This window comes from Monodelphis domestica, chromosome 6 (genome assembly GCF_027887165.1).
Source record: "Monodelphis domestica isolate mMonDom1 chromosome 6, mMonDom1.pri, whole genome shotgun sequence".
Taxonomy (NCBI): Eukaryota; Metazoa; Chordata; class Mammalia; order Didelphimorphia; family Didelphidae; genus Monodelphis; species Monodelphis domestica.
The window spans coordinates 309,589,826-309,613,687 of record NC_077232.1 but is presented as its reverse complement, the minus strand read 5'-3'; the positions used below and the strand labels follow the sequence as shown (position 1 = coordinate 309,613,687).

The following is a 23,862-nucleotide window of genomic DNA, read 5'->3' as shown; positions in this document are numbered from 1 at the left end:
ACAATATTTAAATATTTTGGACAAAGACAGAAGAGGGGGCAACAAATGGCTTAACAAAAGTCAGAAATCATTTTAGTCCACCTTAAATAAAAAAAAAAATACTTGACACATACTTCGAGGGTTTCCTCGCCCTCGTCCTCTTCCTCGGCCACGGCCTCTTCCTCGGCCTCTAAAACAACCTCGTATATTACCACCTTCACTTCTCACACTGGAAACTTCATCCTGATCATCTCTCTTCTCTCTATCACGTCTCCAACCTTTTAAAAAGAAAACAAATTAGATATGGTCACTGTGTTGACTTGCTTCCCTTTGGCTGTTTGATTTTTTGGGGGGTTACAAAGGGAGAATCTACTGAGGTCTACGAATGAAATAACGCAAAATGATCCTGACATTAAAAAACCCAAAACTTTTTTTTCTTTTAATAAAATGCAAAGTAAGAATGATACATAGAATCTATTTACAGATCAGCCAGTAAGGTCATGACTCTTACCACTACAATGCCTCATAGACTTGAAGAGAACCAAAGGATAATCCAAAGGGCTTAAAATCTAGATAAACTCTAATGTGGTGCTGTTCCAAAATCAGACTCCAAAGGGAGGCAAAGACAACTTAGAATTCTGTAAGAAGTACAACTGTCTATCCCTTTTGACCACAATCAGGCAGGGATCCCAACTTAAAAGAGAGAAACAAAGGAGGTACCCACGAATTGAAAAAGCTGGGGAAAAAAACTATGGTAGAAGAATCAATAATATAATAATTATAATAATATAGTAACATATTCAGCAACTTGGCAAGATTTGTATGAAGTGACGCGGAGCAAACACAAGCCGGACTCAGGAACAACATAGACAATTTTGACAATATAAATGCAAAGATCAGCAAAGGAAGCTGAGTAATGAAAACCCCAGAGGACAGAACAGAAAAAGATCCTGGGGAATAGATAACAAAGCACACCCCCTGCTCTCTTTAGCCCAGTACCTGAGGTGTCTCCTAGAATGGCTACTTTAGCTCAAGGGCTTCTCTCTGTTACAATGGGGGGAGAAGGGGGCGCGCAGAGTGATCGTTTCCAGAATAACACTGCAGGAATGTGATGTGGGCACTCTTTCCAATGGTGATCCTCTGACCATCTATCCTTTAGGGAGTCTACTCATCATGCCAAGAGCTTTCCTCTATGTCTCTTGGCATTACGTGGTACCCACTCCAGACATGAGCTCTCCTATCTGTTACCCCTTGTTCTTGCCATATTGCCAGGCGCACCTTTTCAGTCTCTAGAATACATTCTAGGCCACTTTAGACATAGAACTTGATGCTGGTAATGCATTTCAGTCACTCAACTCCTTCTTCTAATGACTTTTTTATTCTTCACAGTATAAGGCTTTCTTTGTCATGTCGAATGAATGTTAGAATATTCGTGTTTAAAAGGATGGATTGTTTTAAAGAGAAAGTAACACTCAGTTTCCCAAATGCCATTCCGCCTACCACCCTGTTCCTAAATCATTTGGATCCACCTATGATACAGCGTCTGTATTAGACAGAAATTCTGATGGGCCAGTACCATGGGCTTTCACACCCAATTCCATATTACACTCAGACTAATAAGTCTTCTTCATTCATTTGGTTTTTTCCTAAATAGCTTGGTAAATCGGTATCTTGTGTGGGCCTGCATTCAATGGAGGGGATTCTATCATGGTTTCTAGGATGACATCAGCAAACATTTTCTTTCTCTAAAACAATCAACAAAAAAATAAAACAGTAGATGCTGCATTCTCTGTCTCTTCAAGTGTGATTATGAAGATCCCTCTACTATACAATAACATTTGCAAAAACCTGCTTGTTCCAACCTCAAGGATACTCAACATAGAACTCAAACATTCTCCAAAATTGCGTACAAATGATCAAGTGTGCACACAAATGCATCAACAGATGAAAGAATTGCTCTGCCTTTCTCAAAAACATCTTCAAATAAAAGGCCAAGTACTGCCTCTGCTGGACTATAGTAATGATCCATCAAGGCCCACAGGGGAATCTAGGGTTTTATATATGCCGATCTTCTCACATCCCAGATTTCAAAATCAGGGCCTACAATAAGTGAGGCAGCCAGGTGGTGCAGTCATTAAAGGGAGATGAACTTGGGAGTGAGGAAGACTCAAGTTTAAATCCTGCCTCAGATACACTTTCTAGCTTTGGGAAAAGCAAGTATCTTAACCACTGTCGGCCTCAGTTCCCTAGTCTGTAAGATGGGTTCAAAAAGTCATTTACTTCCCAGAGTTATTTTAAGGTCTAAATGAGGTAACATAAAGTCTTTTGCAAGCTTTAAAGTGCTATTTAAATGCCAGTTTTTGCTTTTACAATTATGTGACTTTACCAAAGTCACACATTTGGCTAGAGGCAAAACTGGAACTAGAGACAACCTTTGACACCCAACTTGGGTGTTCTATCATAGCTTTTTATTTAGTTATAACTAAGAAAATAGAACCTATTTGGGGCATGGGGAACACATCTGTTCCTTAAGCCTTGTGTTATTGTTACAACCATGAAGAATTCCACATCTTGGAATCACATAAGGTTACTGTAGTTGTACTTTCAAATATTTACTAGAACACAAATACAAAATATTTTTAGTCTATCTGTAGCTATTGTTTTAATTGACTTAGTAAAACAGACAACAATATTAGTTACTAGAAAAATCCAATTAAACATCATGCCACAAGTCTCAAAGTGGGAAGGGGCCACAGGGTACTTCATTGTCATCACATACCACACTAATCACTACATTCGACAAAGGTCCTACAATTCAAGTTTAAAATGAAATCCAGGTTACAAAAACCACATTTCCGACATGCAGTACTTGCGCACAGTAAGCACAGAATAAAAGTTTGCTCACTCAATTACTCATTCCTCATTCCCTCTAGAATGCATTCATTTTCATTCTTTAGGAGTGAAGGCTTAAAAAAGTCTGACGTTATATCATAGTTCATCATATTTTCTAACAACAATATGGCTGGTGTGGATTGCTGTCAGAAATCACTCCATCATTAACATTTATTGAACTAAATGACAAGTGCAATGGATAGAAAGGTGGACTTCAAGAGTCTGCCACGGGTCCAAATCCTGCTTCTGACACTAACTAGTTATGGGACTTCAGATTCCTTATCGGAAAAAAAAAAGGAGGGGGGGGGGGTAATCTCAGCTATAGCACATAGCCACTCTGTGAGATTTAAATGCCATCATCTGCGCAAAGTATTTTGTAAACCTTAAGGTACAATTATATTCTAAAGATCAGCTACTCTTAGGGACAAGGACTAGATCTGTGATTTCTCTGAAACATGAATTCCTGCGTGAAGAAACCCCTTCTCCTGGTGCCAAGCTGCACCTCAGAGTGAGTTGTTTAGAGCACAGAAAGGTTAGTGAGTACCTTGCTCAAGGCCTGAGACTCCTTCCCTAGCTGGTCCATGGCCAATTATGTCAGAGGAAGGACTGACTCCAAACCAGATCTTCATTCCTCTCTGACTGATACCACCTCTCCAACTACTCTATTTTATTGAAAACATAAAATTAAAAATCTTACCTACGCCCAGGGAGTCTATAGCTTTAGCCCTTTGGACCATGAGAAAGTTACTTACTTCGTGAGTCATTTCGGCGGTTGTTATGTGCTGACTTATTGGCTTCTGGTTGAGATCTTGAGCTGTTCCGGGATCCTGGTCTTTCTTGGCTATCAGGTCTTACATCATCTAAATGAAGTGGTACCCACTTGTGCTTATTAGCTTAAAGAATACAAAACAGAATCTTTTTGAATAATAATTACTATAGTTTTCCTAATATTTAAAAAAGAAAATGTGAAAAGTCGTACGGCTAGTATCTTAGAAATTTTAAAAAGCAATATCTTAATTTTTGGAAATTGGAGTCAATGAATATATTCCCTAAAATCAATATTGTTGAATTCAAACAACTTTTAAAAATGAAACAAGTAAAAAGTGAACAATCAAATTCTCAAAAAAATCTATTTACAACTGAATTAAATATGAAAAAGAATGAAGGCAAAAGAAGACATCTATGCTTATTTATTCTTAAGGAAATTGTTGTGGGACATCTAATTTATTTTTTTCTCAGTGTTTATGAAGTTCCTAATTAAACTTGTTCCAGATGCTGCTACTACTGATACAAATAAACACTTTGCATCTTCCCAACAAAGGCAAGTGTTTGCAAAGGAGGTTGGAAATCAATGTTAGAATACATAGAATATTTTTCTTTTGGAGCCATAAAATTATTCTAATCTTCTGTATTGAGTTGACTTGAGAAAACTATTGTCTAAAAGTAACGTGGATAGAAACCATTTGAAAGATTAGAAGCAATGATTCCCTAAGGTACTGAAGAGGCCTTCCACTTCAATACTGCCATATGTGATCATCCTAAATGCAGTAGAGGAACATCCTTCAAATCCAAAATGTTCGGTCTGGTCTTATACCACCTTAAGATAATGAACCCTAATACCTCCCATTTGCCTGGCCGTCATTGGAGGAGGAGGTATTTGACAGACGAATTAAAAGTTAATTGGGTCATTCAACAACTGTTATAGGAATGTTTCTAAAACTCAATTATACAAATATTGAAAAACTGCTCATGTCCCATGTTTGTGGAATGGGAAAATTGTGATATATAGTGGTGAAATAGAGCACACCGTCACTATGAATAAAAATACGGAGAGCCCAGTATGATTTAATTCAAAGGTTAAAAAAGAGCAACCCAAATCAGTATGCAGAGTGACTTTGTGTATAAAATGCGTCTTCACACAGAGGAATGCCTGGTGAGATGAGAGGATCCTTCTTTCCTCGTTCGTACTGACTCTATATTTGTCATCTATATGCACACTTCCATCTGTTGATGGTCTCCAATTTATCCTATATGTATATCTTGTGTCCATACATGGTTGTGCATGTGTGGCCCCTGGCCCCATCAGACTGGGAGCTCCTGAGAGCAGGCCTATCTTTGGCCCCTCTTTGTGCCCTCAGGGCTTAGTACAAGTGCCTGGCACAAAGCAGAAAGTGAATAAATGCTAGCTGACTGACTGAATCAACATCTATATAAACCATTCACTATTCTCCTGAAGAGTAAACGGAACTGCACTGAGCTTTTTCTGGATGACTCAAGGTCATTATGGCCCAATGATTAGCTTGTGGTGCAGTCTGAGGTCCTCTGAACTGATCTGGCAAGTAAGATGTCAGAATCAGTCTTTCACCAAAAGCAATGGTAGAGAGGGTTTGGAAAAGTAAGTAACAAACATGGGGCAACAACATCGTGTCCCTAAACTGTCACTCCCTGACAAACCAGGGAAGGAGCCCAAGTCAAAGAGGCGAGGTGAACACCTAAGGATCTCAGCTCCTGATCTTGTAGCCATTCACTTGGATTTAGTGTGCTCTTTTTAAAAACACTGCAAATGCCCTCTTTCTAGAGGATGTCTGTGCTACCAAACCTATCTAAGCCCTATGGCGCATGGTGGAAGGGAAGAGACATCTCGGCTCAGCATTTAACCTGTGCTAAGGAATCTGAAACAGCCCGAATACTCACAGACAATGAGTATCTGAACAGTAAAGAAAAAGAAGGCAGAAGGTAGGGAAAGGGTCCAGGAAGGGACACACAATAAGAAACCACACAAACTATGCCTCCTTTTCAATTTTGCTGACTAGCCTAGAGGTGGCTGATGTGGCAGTGTTGATGGGAAAAGGAGGACCTATTTGGAACCAGGCTGTAAACATCAACTTAATCCAGTGTCCCCAGCATGAGCAACACCCATTTGATTTGATGATGCCTTATTTAATCTCCGCCCTTCACCCACTTGGAGACAAGGAGAAAGGAGGGAGCAATGACAGGCCCATGCCCACCCAGTCTCTTCTCCTCTCCTTGTGTTACAGTCATCATTGGACAGGATCCTTTAAAATACATTCCAGAGGAATCCTGACGCCTTCGGTCATTTTTCCTTCCTTGTCATCCAGTATGTCAACTGTCATTTCTCCTTTCAATATTCCTGCCTCCCCCGAAGGTTCTCGCTGCTTCTCTCCTGCTCTGATCTAAGAAGTCAGAGGAAGTTCTAAATGATAACCCTTTCAGACTTCCCCTCCAGGGGAACGGGCAGAACTCTGAACTGAGAGGCTTAGGGGCTTCTTGCTTCCTTCCTACATCGGGGAGGCTGCCTCAGAATATGTAGCGCTTTATAATACTTTTATAATAGAAATAACAAAACCATAATGGATTTACCTGGAATTGACAAAGAAGTCCTCACACAGGATACAGAATATGGCAGGTTTCCTGTAGGGTGGAGCAAGCCACCAAGAACACATCAGCTCCATCCTTTACCTTCCACACTGGCTGGTGAAACTAAAGTGAACTCAATCTCATAACTTACGCTTCTCCTCCAAGTTCCTTACTTACAACCCACATTCGGGCAAGTCCCATTTTTCAAAGGCCTTTAATCATTACTCATTCAGTGACAATAAACTTATTTCCCAGAGTCTTCACTCACTTATTTATCTATCTCTATAACAGGACCCCAAATGGACAGTGGCCTCTAAAGGAATACAAGAAGGCTAGCCACTTATAATTAATAAAAACAACCCTGTGTGGCTGATAAGACAAATCCTTAAACAAATACCCAACAGCAGTAAAGGAAAATGGCTATTTTTCCTTCCAGAGCTCTGTGCATGCATGTATATCCCATCATTTTTTCTCCTTTAGGGCTACAAGGGAGGCAGGGAGCAGGGAGGACAGAGCAAAGAAAATAAAGGTAGTCAGAAGGCCTAAATTCAGCAGCCTTTAGTTCTGCACATCCTCAGAACACAAGTCTTTGGGGAGACTGTCAAGTAGAACTAGGTGCTATGATGGTCTTTATTTTTAAGCAACTGCTTTTCACTGCAGAGATTTTATAAAAAATAATAGCATAGCTATTACAACTTTCCTAGACAACTTAAAGTCCCAAATCATCTCCCAAAAGCCCTTCAAACCCCAAAATTAATATTCAATAACCACATTTTGGCTGGCTGATTTGTTTTAGAGATAAAATCTGTAGTTCAGTAGCACCGTAGCTTCAAAGAACTACAGAGACATATTTTGCAGTAAGGTGAGACCTCATAAATAATGAGCTTGAATAGTGCCCGTATGTTCATTTTTATAGGATTTTTATCAAAGACCAAGAATGGTAAAATATAAACAACATTAGATGGAGAGTGTTAGGGATTCAATTTCTAGTTCCAGCTCCACCACGAAATATGTCCCTGAAACAGTCACTGAGGACATTTCTTGAAAGTCTCAATTTCTTAATGATTTTTAAAAAGAGTTTGGACTAGATATTTTCCAAGATCTCTTCCAGTTCTACAATGGGATAATTTTAATATCTGAAACACAACTGTAACATTTTAAAGAATAAAGAGGTACTTAGAATTGCTGTATTCACTTTCATGATGGTTGGTTCTATTATGTGATGCTGAGGACTAAGCAAATGCTTGTAATCTTTGAGACTGTCAGATACCTAACACTAATTTAGAATTTCTAAATGGCAAAGAGTGAAAAAAGATTAGAATATTGCAATACATGATAATTATTCAGTGTCCTTTAAAGGACTAATATAATACTCACAATCTGGCTTGCTCATTAAACTGAATCTAGGCTTCTTTGAGGACAGAAACAATCCAACTCCCACCCCCTCCCTACCCTACCACTTGGGGAAGATATAGCCAAACTGGTGAAAGGAGATACAATGAAAAATCAAGTAAGGTCCTAGAGAAGAGACGCTCCCTTTCTCCAAGTGGAAAAGATACCTGCATCCCTACTGGGGCACAATATTTGTATAACATTGCTGGCTCTTTTTGTAGAAGTTGTTGGATTTTTGTTTCTGTCTTGTCACAAGGAAGGGTTCAATCTAGACAGAGAAGGTACCTAGAAATAACTTATGGAAAGGCATGGATAACACTAGAGAGGGGGATGGGAGGATGCAGAGGAGTTAAGAAGGGAAAGACTCTTTTTTTTTACGCTAATTTTCCTTTTATTCTTCTACACTTCTGCATCTTGCTAGAATACTCAATTTGTTATTCTACTAAGTTTTCAAAAACTTTTTAAAGCCCACACAAATGTTTACATAACTTTCTTGAAACAGAAAGAATCATAAACATAAAGAGCTTGGGGAAATGCGCCCCAACTTTACCAGACACCATCAATTTCATCCCAACCCTCCATTTCCGTACTTTCCTTTTCATTACTCACACACACAAATTGGATCAATGACAATCCTCAGTGTGTCAGTTTTTTGGTTTTTAAACTGTGTCCCATTTTTTATAATTCGGGTAGAAAGAGTTCTAGGAAAAGGAGAAGAGAATGTTCCTGATAATCTTTTCTTCTTTGTTTAGGCCCTCGTCTCCTTTTACTTTATGAGTAGCTTTTGCTTCCTGAAAGATCCCCATAAAAAGCCAAGTTTGCCTAACCCCTTTCAAAGAGTGAAGTGAGCATGATTCAGAGACGAAGAATCAGGATTCCCGGGTCTGCTCCTGACTCTGTCATTAATGCCCTCGGTAGCCTCAGACACAAAATTCCTTCACGTCTATGGACCATAACATCCTTATCTCTAAAAATATTGCCAACTTTTACATAACACTACAGAGAACGGTTGATGTCTGTTAGACCATGTTCCGTATGACATTGGAATGTTATTTTTCTAATATTACATAGCAACTATCACATTATTCGGGATTCTAAAACTTCTAGGTAAATGTTTAAGTTGTCTACAAGTTCTTGAGTCCTCCCAGTGTAGCCATGGAGACCCAATTTTTTTTTAAAGCACAATGTAATTGATCTGAGATTGCATTGGAAGCAAGTTATTGTATTCCCAATGAGAGAGGTGGTAGTCTTTCACTACTTCTTGTTCTCTGACCTAGTCAGATCAGACCTAAAATATTTCCAACCACTCCTGGGCAACTGGAGGGCCAACAAGGGACTGGGAAAATTTTCTCTGAAGGAGAGAAAACCAAGAGTGGAGGCAATGAAAAGCCAATAGTTGATTTCAAAGACCAGCCATGTAAGAAATGTCAGAGCGATTCTACTTAGCCAAATTTGGGCTTATGGTAAAGAAGAACTTGCTACCAACTGAAGGTATCTGAAAGTGCAAAGGGCTTCCCTTAGGATAAATAAAGGCATACTCCCTACCCCTGTTCCCCTTACAAGTAGTCTTCTCCCAAAGGCCCGCTTACTAAAGATGGAGTGGAGAATCTTGTTCATTAAGGAGTTGGCCTAGATAGGATCTGAGATTATCTGAGTACTAGATGGTTTTACTACTGAATTCTGATTTCATGGGTTTTCTATGACAAGGAAAACAAAACTGCAAGAGCCACTGTCAGTGATTCCAGATAGATCATACAGAATGGGAAGCATGTCTCAGGACTAGAGAAGGGCAAATGTCATGATTTTCAAAAAAGGGAAGAAAATGGAATCTGAAAACTACTAGCTCAATGTGATTCCTAGGAAAAAAGATAGGCCACGTTATTCAAAAGTTTAAACCTTAGAACAGGACATGGTAATCATAAAGAGCCAACAGGACTTCCCTAAGAACAGGCCACACCAAATTTAATGAGCATTCCCTTTTTTTAGGGTCACTAAATTGCTGATTCAGAGGAGCTCCACATATATTTGTATATATATACACTTTACCTAGATTATAGGAAAGCATGTGGCAAGGTTTCATATCTGTCCTTGCAAGTAAGGAGGGATATGGGCTGGGCAATAGTTCAGAACCGGTTGAATAGTCTGGATCCAAGAAATGGTCATTAATGGTTTCACAGCAACTTGAAAGACAGAGACAGTCTTAGCGGTGTGAGCCCAAGATCTGTGCTTGTCCCCTGTTGTTTTGGAGGAACTCAAAAAAGAACAAGCTTATCCAATCTGCAGTTGAAAAAAGCTGAAAAGGAGAATTAACACACAGGACACTACAGAAGGATCCAAAAAGACCTCAAGAGGCTGCAACATTGGGTTGAATCAAATGAGAAAAAAAGGTTAATAGGGATGAAATGTCAGATTTTACAATGGGGCTCCAAAAATCAATTCCCCAAGCCCAAGATGGAGGAGGCAAGTGCATTTAAAAAGATTTCAGGCTTTTGGGTAAACTATAAGCTCAATATGAATCAACAATGTAGCATGGTATCCCAACAAGATAATCATAGGTTACATTTAAAAAGAATAGTCAGAATGAGTCAAGTATTAACCCTGTTTTTCTCATTCCTGCCAAAACCCTTCAGTAGTATTCATTCCGTTTTGGGCACCACATTTTTGGCAGCTTGACGAGTCACCAAAGAAATGCTACCATGATGGTAAAGATTCTCACATACCATAAAAGGGTTGGCTGAAGGAACTGGGAAAATTTAGCCTATAGAAAAGAAGACTATGGGGAGAATGTGATCGTTGCTATCAAGTACTTCATGGGTCCTAATGTGGAAGAAGGACAGACCTAGGAATACGGGTTCAAGTGGAAGCATAGTAGATTTGTGCTTGACATCATGTTAAAACTGCCTAACAATTAATTACAGCTACTCCCAAAAATAAAGCAGGGTATCTCAGAATCTTCCCCTCATACAAAAATTTTCAACAAAAGGCTAGATGTCCATTTGTTGAAAATGTTGTGGAAGGAATTCTCATTAAGGTACAGAGTGGAGTAGATCAAGGATTCTTAACCTTTGTCTTGTCTCATGGAACCCTTTGGCAGCCTTATAAAGACTATGGCCCCCTTCTAACTTTTTGAATGCATTAAATAAAATACATATGATTACAAAGGAAATCAATTTTATTGAAATAGTTATCAAAATATTTTTAAAATAAGTTCCTGAACTTCAGGTTAAAAGCCTAGGTCTAGAAGTTCCTCAAGGTCTCTTTGCACTCTGAAATATGACTGGAAAGGAAGGAGTTCCTTCCATTTTATTTCATTTCTAATTGTAGTGACTTCCCTTTCTCAGATACAGACTATGATAATAAGTCATGGAAGTAAAAACTCTAGTATAATTGGCCTCAAGGGGAACCCCAAATGATGTTTCACTCAAAAGCCCTCTGTTCTAAGCAGTGATTGTACAGACTCTTCCTCATGAACATTTATTCTCCAGTAAATTACAAAATAATCTGGACCAACCTCTCTTTCTTTGATTATTTGACTGAGCCTCATCCTCACTGACATTCTCTCCAGGGCCATCAAGCTTCGCTTCCCGGTTTTCTTTACTTTCACTGTTGATTCTCTTTTCAATCTTCTCTTCCTTGTCTTTTCTGTTTTGTGGTTTCTTATTTGGTTGATTGGTGACATTCTGGCACTGCAAACAAATTTTGCTGAATGAATTATTATAACAATTAACACCATAACTATCATAAATTTCAGTGGTATTAAAAATGTGAGAATCTGTCTTATACTAAAATCAAAATCAATAAATCAACCAAAAAATGTCACCACTGAGAGCTCATGGGTGGATCCTCACAATACCTATAATAGGCCAACAATACTGCCTGAATTATTTTAGTATTATTATTTAGTATATTATTCTTTTGTACTTATTATTTAATATTTAGTATATTATTATTTAGTATAATTAGTATAGTATTAGGAACTGATTTAAAATATCTAGATGGGGGGCAGCTGGGTGGCTCAGTGCATGGAGAGCCAGGCCTAGAGACAGGAGATGCTAGGTTCAAATCTGGCCTCAGACACTTCCTAGCTGGGTGACCCTGGGCAAGTCACATGACCCCCATGGCCTAGCTCTTACCACTCTTCTGCCTTGGAGCCAATACACAGTAGTGACTCCAAGATGGAAGGTAATGATTAAAAACCAAAACAAAAACTAGATGAAATCCAGATCATATTAATGTGAAACATCAACTAAATGACTAATAAACCATAACTTTTTACACTGGTTGGTTTTTTTAGTAGATGATTCTATACAGAGGTTGAAATATATGCCAGAGTAGCTTGAGCACCAGGGCTGAAATCACAAAAGCCTGAGTTCAAGTCCTACCTCTGACATTGGAGCTTTGTGTGCCTCAGGCAGCAAGTGATTTAACTTATAAGTGACTCAGAAAACTCATTTCAGACAATAAATTACATGCAAATTGCTGAGCTGCATCAGTGAAGGGAGTTCTCCAATACTGATCAAATTATAGGTCTAGATACTCAAAAAAGAAAAAGGAATGTAAAGTTTACTACCACAGAATTGCCCTGTTTTTTAAGCAAATGCTTAGGAAAGTAAACAGAATCTACAGATTCAAATCAATTGGCATCCATTTTGTCAAGATGGATTCATTAAGGGACAGACAACCCACCCCGAGAATGCCACATGCCACCCCACCAGAGCTAAAGGTTAAACCATTAGAATCTCAATTAAAATAAATTCACATTAAATCCAAAATGATTTCATTTAGTCAGCAGCAACCATCTTCTACTGAGAACTTTAAAATATATCACAAAAAAAGCAGCAAAAATCCTAATAAGCAGACCACATACTCAAGTGCAGCACCAAGGAAGCAGCAAAAATCATTGATAACACCAACAATGAACTGTCTGTCAGTCCCGACCCATGACCTTAAGTGGCACAACATAAATTTAAAAGTTGTTAGAAGGAAGTCAAACCAAGTTATTTTTAAAATCCTTGATCAAGGGCAGTCAGATGGCTCAATGGATTTGGAACCAGGCCTATTTGGTCTCAAGACACTTCCTGGCTATATGATTCTGAACAATTCAACGTATCCCCACTGCCCAATCCTTACTGCTCTGCCTCAGAGCTGACAGTATTGATTCTAAGATAAATGATAAAGGTCTAAGAAACAAAAGACCTGGATTCAAATATTCCTCTGACATTAAATGTATAACACTAAACTAAGCAAGTCATTCTTGGTGTTCTCAAGCTGCTGATTCAAACCACAGAATGTGAGTCTGCATTATATCCCATCACAGAACTTCAGCTTCTTAGGAGGGAAGTCTGTTTTTTATTGTGTCCCCAACCCTCGAACTACCATCATGGATCTATTGTTGGAAAGAAACTGGACAGTTGCTAATCTTTGATTAAAATTCAAGCATCTGGATTTCTTCTAACAATATAAAAGAATTGTATGTCTTCATATTAGTTAACAATGCTATCACACATACACAGATAACATTACTGTGAGTGATGTAAAACTCTGAAGCTTAAAAAAAAAATCAACTCTATAGAACAGTACTTAATGACCAGGGTTCTACTCCTTATCTTAATACCTACCGTATGAGAAGCAAAGAAGATAACATCTGTCAAGCATTTTAAAAGGTATATAAATGGTTATCATCACCTGAGCCTAACTGTAAAATGAAGACATGAAAACTACTTCATCCTATCTATATGCAAGCTGACAATGATCTGAATTATACAGAAAGTATACTGCTTTGTGATATCTAAGTTGAGATAATATCATTAAGTTCCAAAATAAAGAATACTTACTTCATTGTTTACTAATTCACTTGGTGTCGGCCAATTTGTGATGTCACTGAAATCACTAGCCTGCAAAGCAACAAAATAATTACTCCAAAATGTTATCAAAATACATCTATATAATATAGAAAAATCTTGGGGGCAAGTTGTATCTACTGGAAGAAATTTAAGACAAAAAAAAAAACAAATTTAAACCATACATTCACTTAATGAATAACTAGGAAAAAAATTGCTAAAGATCAAAAACTCTTTCAAGATAAATACTGAGTGTTAAAACATTAGGTCTCAAGCAAATAGGTAGCTCAGTGGATAGAGAGCCAGGTATGGAGATGAGAGGTCCTCAGTTCAAATCTGGCCTTAGATACTCCCTAGCAGTTGTGGTCCCAATTGCCTAACCCTTATCATTCTTCTGTCTTGAAACTGATACTTACTATTGATTCTAAGATAAAACAAGTTTTTAAAAAAGGGGGGGAAAGCTGGTTCTCTAAAATTAATGTAGCTAGATGTAATCCAACTAAAAGGCAGAGAGACTGTAAGCCAAAAAATGTCTCTCACCATATATCCATTAATAAACACATTTTATACTTTTATTCTAATTAAGCTTATCCAAATGGCATAATTAGGGGGGGAAAATTATACCAATTACAAAAATAACTGTAAATTATGATCCAGGAACTTTTTTAATTCATGTAAAACATATTTCCATATTATTGATTTTTATGAGTGAATAATCTTATAGAAGCAAATACCCAAATCATATACACAAATAAACCAGTGCTAAATCATATGCTTCCATCTGCATTTCTACTCCAACAGTTCTTTCTCTGGAGGTATATAGCACTCTTTGTTAAAAGTCCCCCAGAATTGTCCTGTATTGCTGTTACTAACAAAGTCTGTCACATTTGACCATTCCATAACCTTTCAGTTACTGTCTATAATGTTCCCCTGGTTCCACTCATTTCACTCCGCATCAGTTCATGGAGGTCTTTTCAGCACTTTCTGAAATCCTCCAGTTCATCACTCCTTACAGCACAATAGTATTTCATCACCATCACATACCACAATTTGTTCAGCCATTCCCCAATCAAGCGGACATGCCCTCATTTTCCAATTTTTTGCCACCCCAAAAGCACAGCTATAAATATTTTTGTACAAAAAGGCCCTTTCCCATTTTTTAAAAATCTCTTTGGGACAGGGACCCAGTAGTGATATTACTAGAAAATCCAGAAACCCTTAACATGGATCAAGTACAATTTATTTTATGAAAATGACATACCTTGTTAGTTTTCTTTGTCTTGGGTTTTCCTGCTTTTATAATTTTTGTGGAACTTAGCTCTAAGGAAAAAAAAATAATGTTATTTGCTTTTCTGACCATGATTTCAAGATTCGTTTTTCATAAGAAAAATATCAACTTCAGTTACTCCAAATTCAATTAAACTGCTCAACCTTACAGTTTATATAATTATATTCATTTCTCCTTTTAAGAAATCACAAGGTTCACAACATGATTTTCTGGCAACAGGCCCACTATAATTTCGTTATATACAACATCAAAAACCAGCAGTATGTTGCAAGACCATATAGGTATAATAAATGAGTATTCTTAACAAAAAGACTAAATGAAGGTCCAAAGAACTTCTCATAGGCGGATCCTACTGTTCACTGGTTCAGATGCTCTGACTATTTCCAACCGGGACATGCTCACCATTCCCTGGGAAGCCCAGCCTCTCTTATCCCAGGGGTTCACCAGATTGATTCTGACCTTAGTACAGACAACCTGGCTTAGAGCTGCTGCAATTCAATTTCAGAGCCTTAGTCTCCACAGAAGCAGGGACCAGGAATGGGTATCACCCCCCCCCCCACAACGTAGCATAACTTTTAAAACAGATTCACAAACCACAGATTGATAAAAATGTAGGATAACAGAATATAAATGAAAATTAAAGGAAAATGTAAAAGTTAATATTTTAAGGATTGTAAAATTTGGTAAAATCATTAATTGGTCCAACCATTCAAGAAAACAATTTGACACTGGAAAATAAAAATAAAAACCCCATACCCCGAAATATTTATAACCATACTTCTGGTAGACACACACACACACACACACAAAACTGAAAACAAAATTAAGAGAATGGCTAAACAACCGGACATGGACATAACCAAATATTACTGTGCATTATGAAAAGATGAAAATGAAGGATGATAAGCTTGGGAAGTAATACAAACTCATAAAAAGTGAAATGAGCAGCACCAGGAAAACAGTATGTGAATGCCTAAGACAATGTAGAAGTAAAGAGTAATTAACCCCCCCCCCCCAAATAAATGGCATTCTAACGACTAAGCTTGACACCCAAGCTATGTGGCAGAGGTGGGGGACTATGTATGTAGAACCCTGCAGGTGACAGCATGGTTTGATTGATGGGTTCATTAATTGCTTTTCTCTTTTTCTTAATCCTAAATTTAAAAGGATCGGGGGTTGACTAAGACTGAGAAACAAAGAAAATATAAAAACAAAAGATCCAAATGGTGGAAATAGGCCACATTAAGGATCATATGGATCAAAATGAAAAGAAAAGCAGACCAAACCTCTCTTCCACAGATCCGGAGAAAAAATTCTTATACAAATAAGTGGCAGGAGCAATTACAAATGAAAAAACACGCAATTTATATTACATGGGGGGAAAATCTTTTGCAAAAATAAAATGGCTGTAACTAGAATAAGCCAACTACTTGACTGGGAAACAATTTTCTATCAAATACCATGAGTTTGACATCAAAGTTATCAAAAATAGTCATTTCTCAATAAAGTGGTCAAAGGATAAGTTCTCAAAAGAACTGCCATATACATAACCATGAGAAGAGAACATTCCAATTTACTAATTCTAAGAGAAATACAAATCTAATCAATCACACTCAGCAAACTGGCAAAGATGGAGCTTGTTGTGTAAAGGGGCACTTTTGTGAACTGGTTACACAAGCATTCTGAAAAGCAATTTGGAGATAGGCTCAAAAACTCCGTGCTGTTAGGAATCAGAGGTCCCATTTCTAGACATAGAACCCCCCCAATGAGGTCAATGACAAAAGGAAAGTCTCTGTATACATCAAATTATTTGTAGCAGGTTTTTTTAAGAGGTAGCAAAAAAAATAGAAACAAGGTAGATACTCATTTTAACTTCTTAAGAAAAACTAAAAAAGTTGTGTTACATGAATATAATGGGAATATTCCTGTGAGGTTTAAAAAAAGAAAACCAGGAAGATGATAAATACAAAGAAACATGCAAAGAATGAAGTAGAGCCAAAAAAACAATGTATACAACTAAAACAATGTAAATAAAAAAGAACCACAAAAAAATAGAAACTGAATGTTGTAAAATTATGAAGACCAAGTCTGGCCCCATAGGATAGAGAGGAAAACCCTTTCCCCATTTTCCTTCTTCCTCCTAGGCACAGACAGGTAGGTAGCCTGCTGGTGCAAAACAGTGAATATAACATTTTTTTTCAATTTGGTGATTGGTTTTATTGAATTCTTTCCTCTTCACTTAAAAAAAATGTTATGAGGTGGTTTTCTGGAAACAGGAAGGGGGAAAGATTTATATGGGAAAGTGTAGCTGATATAAAATGATCAATAAAAATCTTTTCTTTTAGGGGGCAGCTGGGTGGCTCAGTGGATTGAGAGTCAGGCCTAGAGACGGGAGGGTCCTGGGTTCAAATCTGGCCTCAGACACTTTCCAGCTGTGTGACCCTGGGCAAGTCACTTGACCCCCATTGCCTAGCCCTTACCATTCTTCTGCCTTGGAGCCAATGTGTGTAGTATTGACTCCAAGACGGAAGGTAAGGGTTTTTAAAAAAAAAAAAATCTTTTTTTAAAAAGATCAATAAAAAGTTGGAGTTTTTGTATCCTCCAAACATAACTCATTTCTACATTTTTCTGAAATCAAGTGGACTTGTTAAGATTAGTTTCCACAACTATCTTTTATAGGTGAACACAGCTGAAAAGCAGTAAAAACAAAACGAGTTGAGCATCCCGGGTTATACCTAGCATCAAACAAATCATAAAGGTCAAACCCTGTCCATCTCTTGGATAAAGTGAACAGTAGGTAGCCCAAATAATCAGCATATAGTGGTACTTTGATACACGAGCTCCTTAAGTCACGAGCAATTTGAAATGATTGGGAGCTTCAGCTCCTAGAAGAAGCCCAAAGTGTTTGAGGTAATGGTACAAGTGAGATTGAGAAAATGCTGAGGATTTGGGGGAAAAAATTAAACTGTTTTTTGAAAAGACACACACAGAAAAAGTTGCAACAGGCCATGCATTGGAGTTGTGTGACAACACTTGTTTCACACATTATTGGAACGTTCTGAAAGAGAGGAAGAAACAAACTTCCGTGGAAAGGGTTTTGTCGAAATGACCTCTAAGTGAAATCTTGGAAAGTGTGGCAAAGAGTCAAAATTCAATGAAGAAAATGATCATTAAGTAAAGTCAAAAAATAGCAATGAAGTTTAGCAATGAAGTTACATATCATAAGTAATGTGTAAGGTCAATTTTGCATTTAAATGTAGCATTACGTGTGTAGACAGTTAAGTTATTTTAAGCAATAGCGCACAAAATGAAAACCTCTGCCAGCATCTTTGCCTGACAAAGATAAATAACATTTCATAAGCAAGTTTATTTCTTAATATTTTCTTATTATCTGTAACTATACTTATTTTGTTATTTATAAAGTACATTTTTATATTGAAAAGCATATAAAATTAAAAATTTGTGTGGTTTGGGGGGACCAGAACAGATTAATTGCATTTCCATTCATTTAAATGGGGAAATTTGAATTGACACACAAGCAAATTGAGTCATGAGCTTGGCCATGGAACAAATTAAACTCATGTGTCGAGGTAGCTTGCCAGGTAACAAACAAGATTCCCTTACCTGATCTAAATGAACTGCAAAATGGGATGACCTTTAATAGAATCGGTGAATATAGATTTTGCAAAACAGAACAAGGTTTGGTGAATTCTAGTGAAATACAAATCCATTCTGTGTTAAAAATCAGGTACAAGGTGAAAAAAAAATCAAAGGCAAAAACACCAAGTACACCCAATAAATACTGCAAGTCAAACCAAGTATTGTACTTGTCTAACTCTTCTTAACAAAAGAAAAGGCTTCGGAAATAAGCTCATAGTGAAGTAACTCAAGTCTATATAACTTCTTTCAGGACAAGTACCACTGTCACTTCTCAAAAATCCTCGATTTCTGGCTCAGAAAATCAAGAACAGTGACAACAGAAAGTTAGGTTGAAAATATCCTGACAAGATGCCATGAAAATATTGCTTCCCTATATGAAAATGTTAAAGAACACAGATTTTGTGCAAATTAAAACTTGAAAATATTTTCCCTTTAAAATGTAATCACTTGCTTTCAGTATTTAACAGCTAGCTTTTTCTTTCTGAGGGCTAAAAAGGCCATGTAAAAAGCAAAGTTGATTTTTCAAAGCTGATTTTGTTTACCAGTAAAACAAAGAACCTGCAGAAAATAAAAATGTTTATTACTGACATTCCAGCAGCATACTATTACTATCTAAATTTCCATTCATTCTCACAGATTGATAGAATTTCAGAGTTGGAAGAGTAAATTTCAGCAACTCCCCAGTCAAACCTAAAGGAAAAAGCAAGGCTCTTCAGGGGTAGCTAGGTGGCCCAGTAGATTGATAGTCAGGCTCAGAGATGTCCTGGGTTCAAATTTGGCCTCAGATATTGCCTAGCCCTTACCACTCTTCTGCCTTAGAACCAATACACACACCCACACTATTGATTCTAATACAGAAGGTAAGGGTTTAAATACATTTTTTAAAAAGAATGTAGCTCTTTCATAACATACAACAAGTGATCACGAGGAGCACTGCCTGTATTTGAAACCACTCTCTCTCTCTCTCCAAAGACAAGACTTTTAAGACAGGTCAAAGACAAGTCTCAATTTACCTAGGTAATTTCTACCTGTTGCTCCCAGCCTTGCTCTCTGGGCCCCAACCAGAACAAAACTAATGACTTCTGTTCACATGACAGTCTTTCAAATACTTGCAACACAGTTATCACACCCCAAGAGTTTTTTCTCTTTTGCCGGCTAGGTCTCGCTAGAGTTCTCATGTCATAAACTCAAGACTTTCTGGTTTCTCTCTATAGGTTTTTATCAGCACTGTTTCTAAAATGTAGCAAATCAAATTGAACACAAAACTCTTAGCTCCAGTCTTGGGCCTTCTGTCTCTCAAGACAGCAGTTTTCTCAGCTGCCCCATGATACTAGCCTCACACTAAGGACAGTCGCACCCCTAACCCTTGGATTTTTTTAAAATCTAAATTCCAAATTCAAAGTCAGTGACTAAGGCTACTTTATCTTTATCTAAGGTAGATAAAGTGAAAATGAAAACCTGTCTGCTTCAGGACTCTTCAAGCTTCTGATGAACTCTGGGGCCAACTGAAGCATATTTTTTCCCATATCATTCTACCGTTCCATAGCATGATTAACATGGAACTATGTTTTGCACATATAAGTATCATATTTTACCTTCTCAATGGGTAGGTGAGGAAGGATGGCAAAAAAGAATTTGAAACTTAAAATGATTTTTTTAAATTTTAAGATATAGTCCATCCCGTGCCCAAAAAATGTTTTTTAGCAGTTTTAATCTATTTACTAATCTTTATTTTCTTTAAAAAAAAAAAAAACCTTCCTTCTGACTCAGTATCAATTTTAAGACAAGAGAGGTAAGGACTAAGCAATTAGGGTTAAGTGACTTGCCCAGGATCACAAGCAAGAACCCTAAATCCCAGTTTCCCATGTTCCTTTTCACATTAGTGCTAATGTAGGGAGGATATAAGTTTTGTGCAGCTCTGCCCCTGATCAAGGTTTGTGGAGGTGGCATAAGGTGAGAAGGAGAGTTTTACTCAAGTTTTACTTCTATTTCTTTTTTCTTTTACTTCAAGTGATTATTAATAAACTTTATAAAATTAACACTTATTGGAGTTATTGGATATTAATTTAAATCTTACAGAATTCAAATTTGAACCCATGCCTAGTGCTCAAATCACTGGGCTGCCACTGCCTTCACTTTCTAAACTTTCTCACCCATACCTCTAAACCCAAGACATTCTTTTGAGCAGCCCACTTTACTCACTTGAAAAAAAAACTGGAGGCAGTTTATGACAGTGTAATCCAAGAGGACTTACAACATGAAACTGATAAAAACATTATGAGTCAAGTTAAAATCAAGCACTAGGCCATGGGAGTTAAGTGACTTGTCCAGGGTCACCCAGCTAGGAAGTATCTAAGGCCAAATTTGAACCCAGGATCTCCCATCTCTGAGCCTGACTCTCAGTCTACTGGGCTAGCTGACTGATTACATGAGGCTTTTCTGAATTCCCTCGGATTGTTGGTGCCTTCCCCACTAACCCAAAATTTCTTTTTACAACTTTCCTATTAGCTCCTCTATATACACATTTCTCCCAAACAAATTGTAAAGCTCCTCAAGGATAGAAGGCTGATTCTGGAGGGCAATTAGGAATCATGACCAAAGGGCTTTCAAACAATTAATAACCTTTAATCCAGCAATACCACTACTGGGTTTGTACCCCAAAGAGATAATAAGAAACGTGTTCAAAAATATTCATAGCCATGCTCTGTGATGGCCCTCGATAGGGGAATGATTGTACAAACCGTGGTACATGATGGTGGTGGAATACTATTGTGCAATAAGGGATGATGAACTGCTTGATTTCCATAAGAACTGGAAAGACCTCCATGAACTGATGCGGAGTGAAATAAGCAGAACCAGGAGAACATTGTACATAGAAAGTGAAACATTGTGGGACGATCAAAGGTAATAAACTTTTCTACTAGTAGCAATGCAATGATCCAGAACAACACTGAGCGACTTATGAGAAAACATGCTATCCACATCTAGAGAAAGAATTGTGGGAGTAGAACTCCAGAAGAAAACATGTGATTTATCAACTGTTTATATGGGTATATGACTTGGGGTTTTGGTTTCAAAGGATTATTCTTTTTTAAAAAATGAATACGGAAATGGGTGATAATATACATATGAATAACCCAGTGGATTTGCTGGTGAACTCTGGGGAAAGGGGAGGGATACAAGGAAGGAGAAAACATAAATCATGTAACCATGGGAAAAAATTTTTTTTAATTAAAAAAGGACAGAAGGCTGTTTGGGGTTTGTAGCTAGATGATTTGCAGGGGGGGGGGGGAGTGTTTGTTTCTGTGTTTCTTTTTCTGTATTCCCAATGCTGAGACCAATGCCTAGGAAGTGCCAGTTTTTAATTTACTGCTCAGAATTTTGTAAGTTAAAATTTCAAGGAAGTCATGGAAAAGCTATTGAAATCTTTATTCTTAGTGATTCTTTTCACTTAGCCCTAAACACTAGAGATAAGTAAATAATACCCAGAAAACATTCAACCTACTAACTCCATCCATCTACTTGAGATGTTAACATCCTAGACATCACAGACACAAAGTAGGCAAAATATCAAATTCAAATAGAAACTGATTGATGTCCACATACTGCCCTAGAAAACCACAAATTAACATTATCTATATTGCATTATATGTTTATTTGTTAACATTTTGATTTAGGAGTTTTGTAGGCCTAAGTTTGACATCAGTGCCCTAGTACCTTGCAACATCTCCAACATTTACTTTACAGAATGAAGGCTGACACCGTAGATTTGTACATTATATACTTATGCATGGATTGTTTTAAAAGAACATGAAGCTTTAATGCCTATGTGTGTGTGGTTCAGTCCTCAATGTCTTCCCAAACCATGGGATATAGAATAACAATTTTCTATATTATTTGATGTCTTAATTCCCAAAAAATACATGTTCAGTTTTGAAACTAAAGTTTAAACACTATACACATTTATGAATGAGGTATTCACATGTTAAATGAAAAGTCACTAATGTCCACATTTAAAGTATTTTAACTGTAATAAATCACATTAAGAATATGAGAGGGGGCAGCTAGGTGGCTGAATGGATTGAGACCCAGGCCTTGAGACAGAGGTGGGCCCAAGTTCAAGTCTAGCTTTGTGACTCTGGGCAAGTTATTTAACCCTTACCACTTCACCAATACACAGTACTAATTCTAAGATGAGTAAAAGTTTATTTACAAAAAAAAGAATTGTTCTCTCTTAAGAACAATTTCTGAAGGGTAGATAACATGTAGGAGAAAATGAATCTAATTCTTCAGAAAAGACACTCAGACTGTGACCACACTGGCTGTGGCAGGCCCTTAAACAAGCTAGTTACTTCAAAAGCTTTTGCCTGTTATCCTAACATTACCTCAGGAGTATACTCAGTTTCCATTTCTCTCTTTAAATTAATTTCCCGCTACTTACTTGAACTCAAGTCCTCAAACTGGAAGGGATACGAAGTGAAGGGTAAAGGGAAATAGGAAATTATGAGGACAGGCCCTGGAGTGAGTTAGAAACAGCCATTTAATGAAAGAAAAATTGGGGCTAACACCAGGACTCATCTTGACACACCAAAGCACTTGGGCCTATGAAAGTCTCCAAGTGTTTGATTCAATAATCATTTATTATTAACCCAATTCTGCTGAGGAGGGGGGACTATTGTCCTAGTTCAGCAAAGCCCCACTCATTCTTCACACACCCTCTACTTCAGCCCCCTCCCTCTCTGGAGGCCTCCCCTTGCAGGCCACACTCCAATTCTGGAACCAAGAACAAAGATCAAATCAGCTGCCATTGTTCCTGGATAGGGTGTTTTCAGTCTATTCCCCAAAGGCCCCACACAACATCCCAGGAACTTTCTGGACTGAGGTGCCCCTCCTTTAGCCACCACTCCCTTGCATTAAGGACTTTTATTCATTCACTGCTCACCGTTAGGCACTTAAGCTAGCTGCCAGGACACAAAGACAAAAATTAAAGTTCTCAGCATTACATTCTATTGGAGGGAAAACAATGTGTGCACAGAAAAGCAAAGACAACAGATGGTCCTTCCAATTCTGGGATCAAAGCCTTCAAGCTCTTCCCAACCTGTCCCCTTCCTCTCTTCTCCGAGTCTTCTTTTAGACCTCACCCCCACTCTTGCACACTCCGCTGTCAGTTCACTCTGGCTCCCCTGGGCCCCCCACCTTCCATCGCTCCTTCTCTCCTCGCCTGGGCTTCCGAGATGCTCCCTGCAAGGCTCAGCTAAAACTCACTCACACTCCACACACATTCCATCTCCTCCTTTTCCATCCCCTCCCCTCGTCCCTCGCCCCTCTGGCGACCCCATACTACCCTGGGTGTGTACTAATAGCCTCCCCTCTAGAAGTGTAAGCCCTTCAAGCACAGACATTCAATTCTTCTTCTCTTCGATGCTTAGAAAG

General features: G+C 37.9%; 1 protein-coding gene across 6 annotated transcripts in view; it reads right to left on the bottom strand.

Moving 5' to 3' along the window:
- The window catches only part of LARP1B (La ribonucleoprotein 1B), a 77,637-nt gene that overhangs the window by 45,419 nt on the left and 8,356 nt on the right, over positions 1–23,862 (bottom strand). For 3 of the 6 annotated variants that reach the window (XR_008913074.1, XM_007495499.3, XM_007495500.3), the window contains exons 2-7: positions 14,743–14,801; positions 13,476–13,535; positions 11,153–11,327; positions 6,253–6,303; positions 3,624–3,764; positions 114–257 (exon numbers count right to left, since the gene is read on the bottom strand). Coding sequence is in view for 5 of the 6 variants with exons in the window: in XM_007495499.3 (XP_007495561.1) it covers positions 114–257; positions 3,624–3,764; positions 6,253–6,303; positions 11,153–11,327; positions 13,476–13,535; positions 14,743–14,801 (630 nt within the window). In the remaining variant the exon portion in view is untranslated. The remainder of the gene's footprint in view (positions 1–113; positions 258–3,623; positions 3,765–6,252; positions 6,304–11,152; positions 11,328–13,475; positions 13,536–14,742; positions 14,802–23,862) is intronic. The other 3 variants (XM_007495501.3, XM_056803525.1, XM_007495502.3) reach the window with 2 other exon arrangements.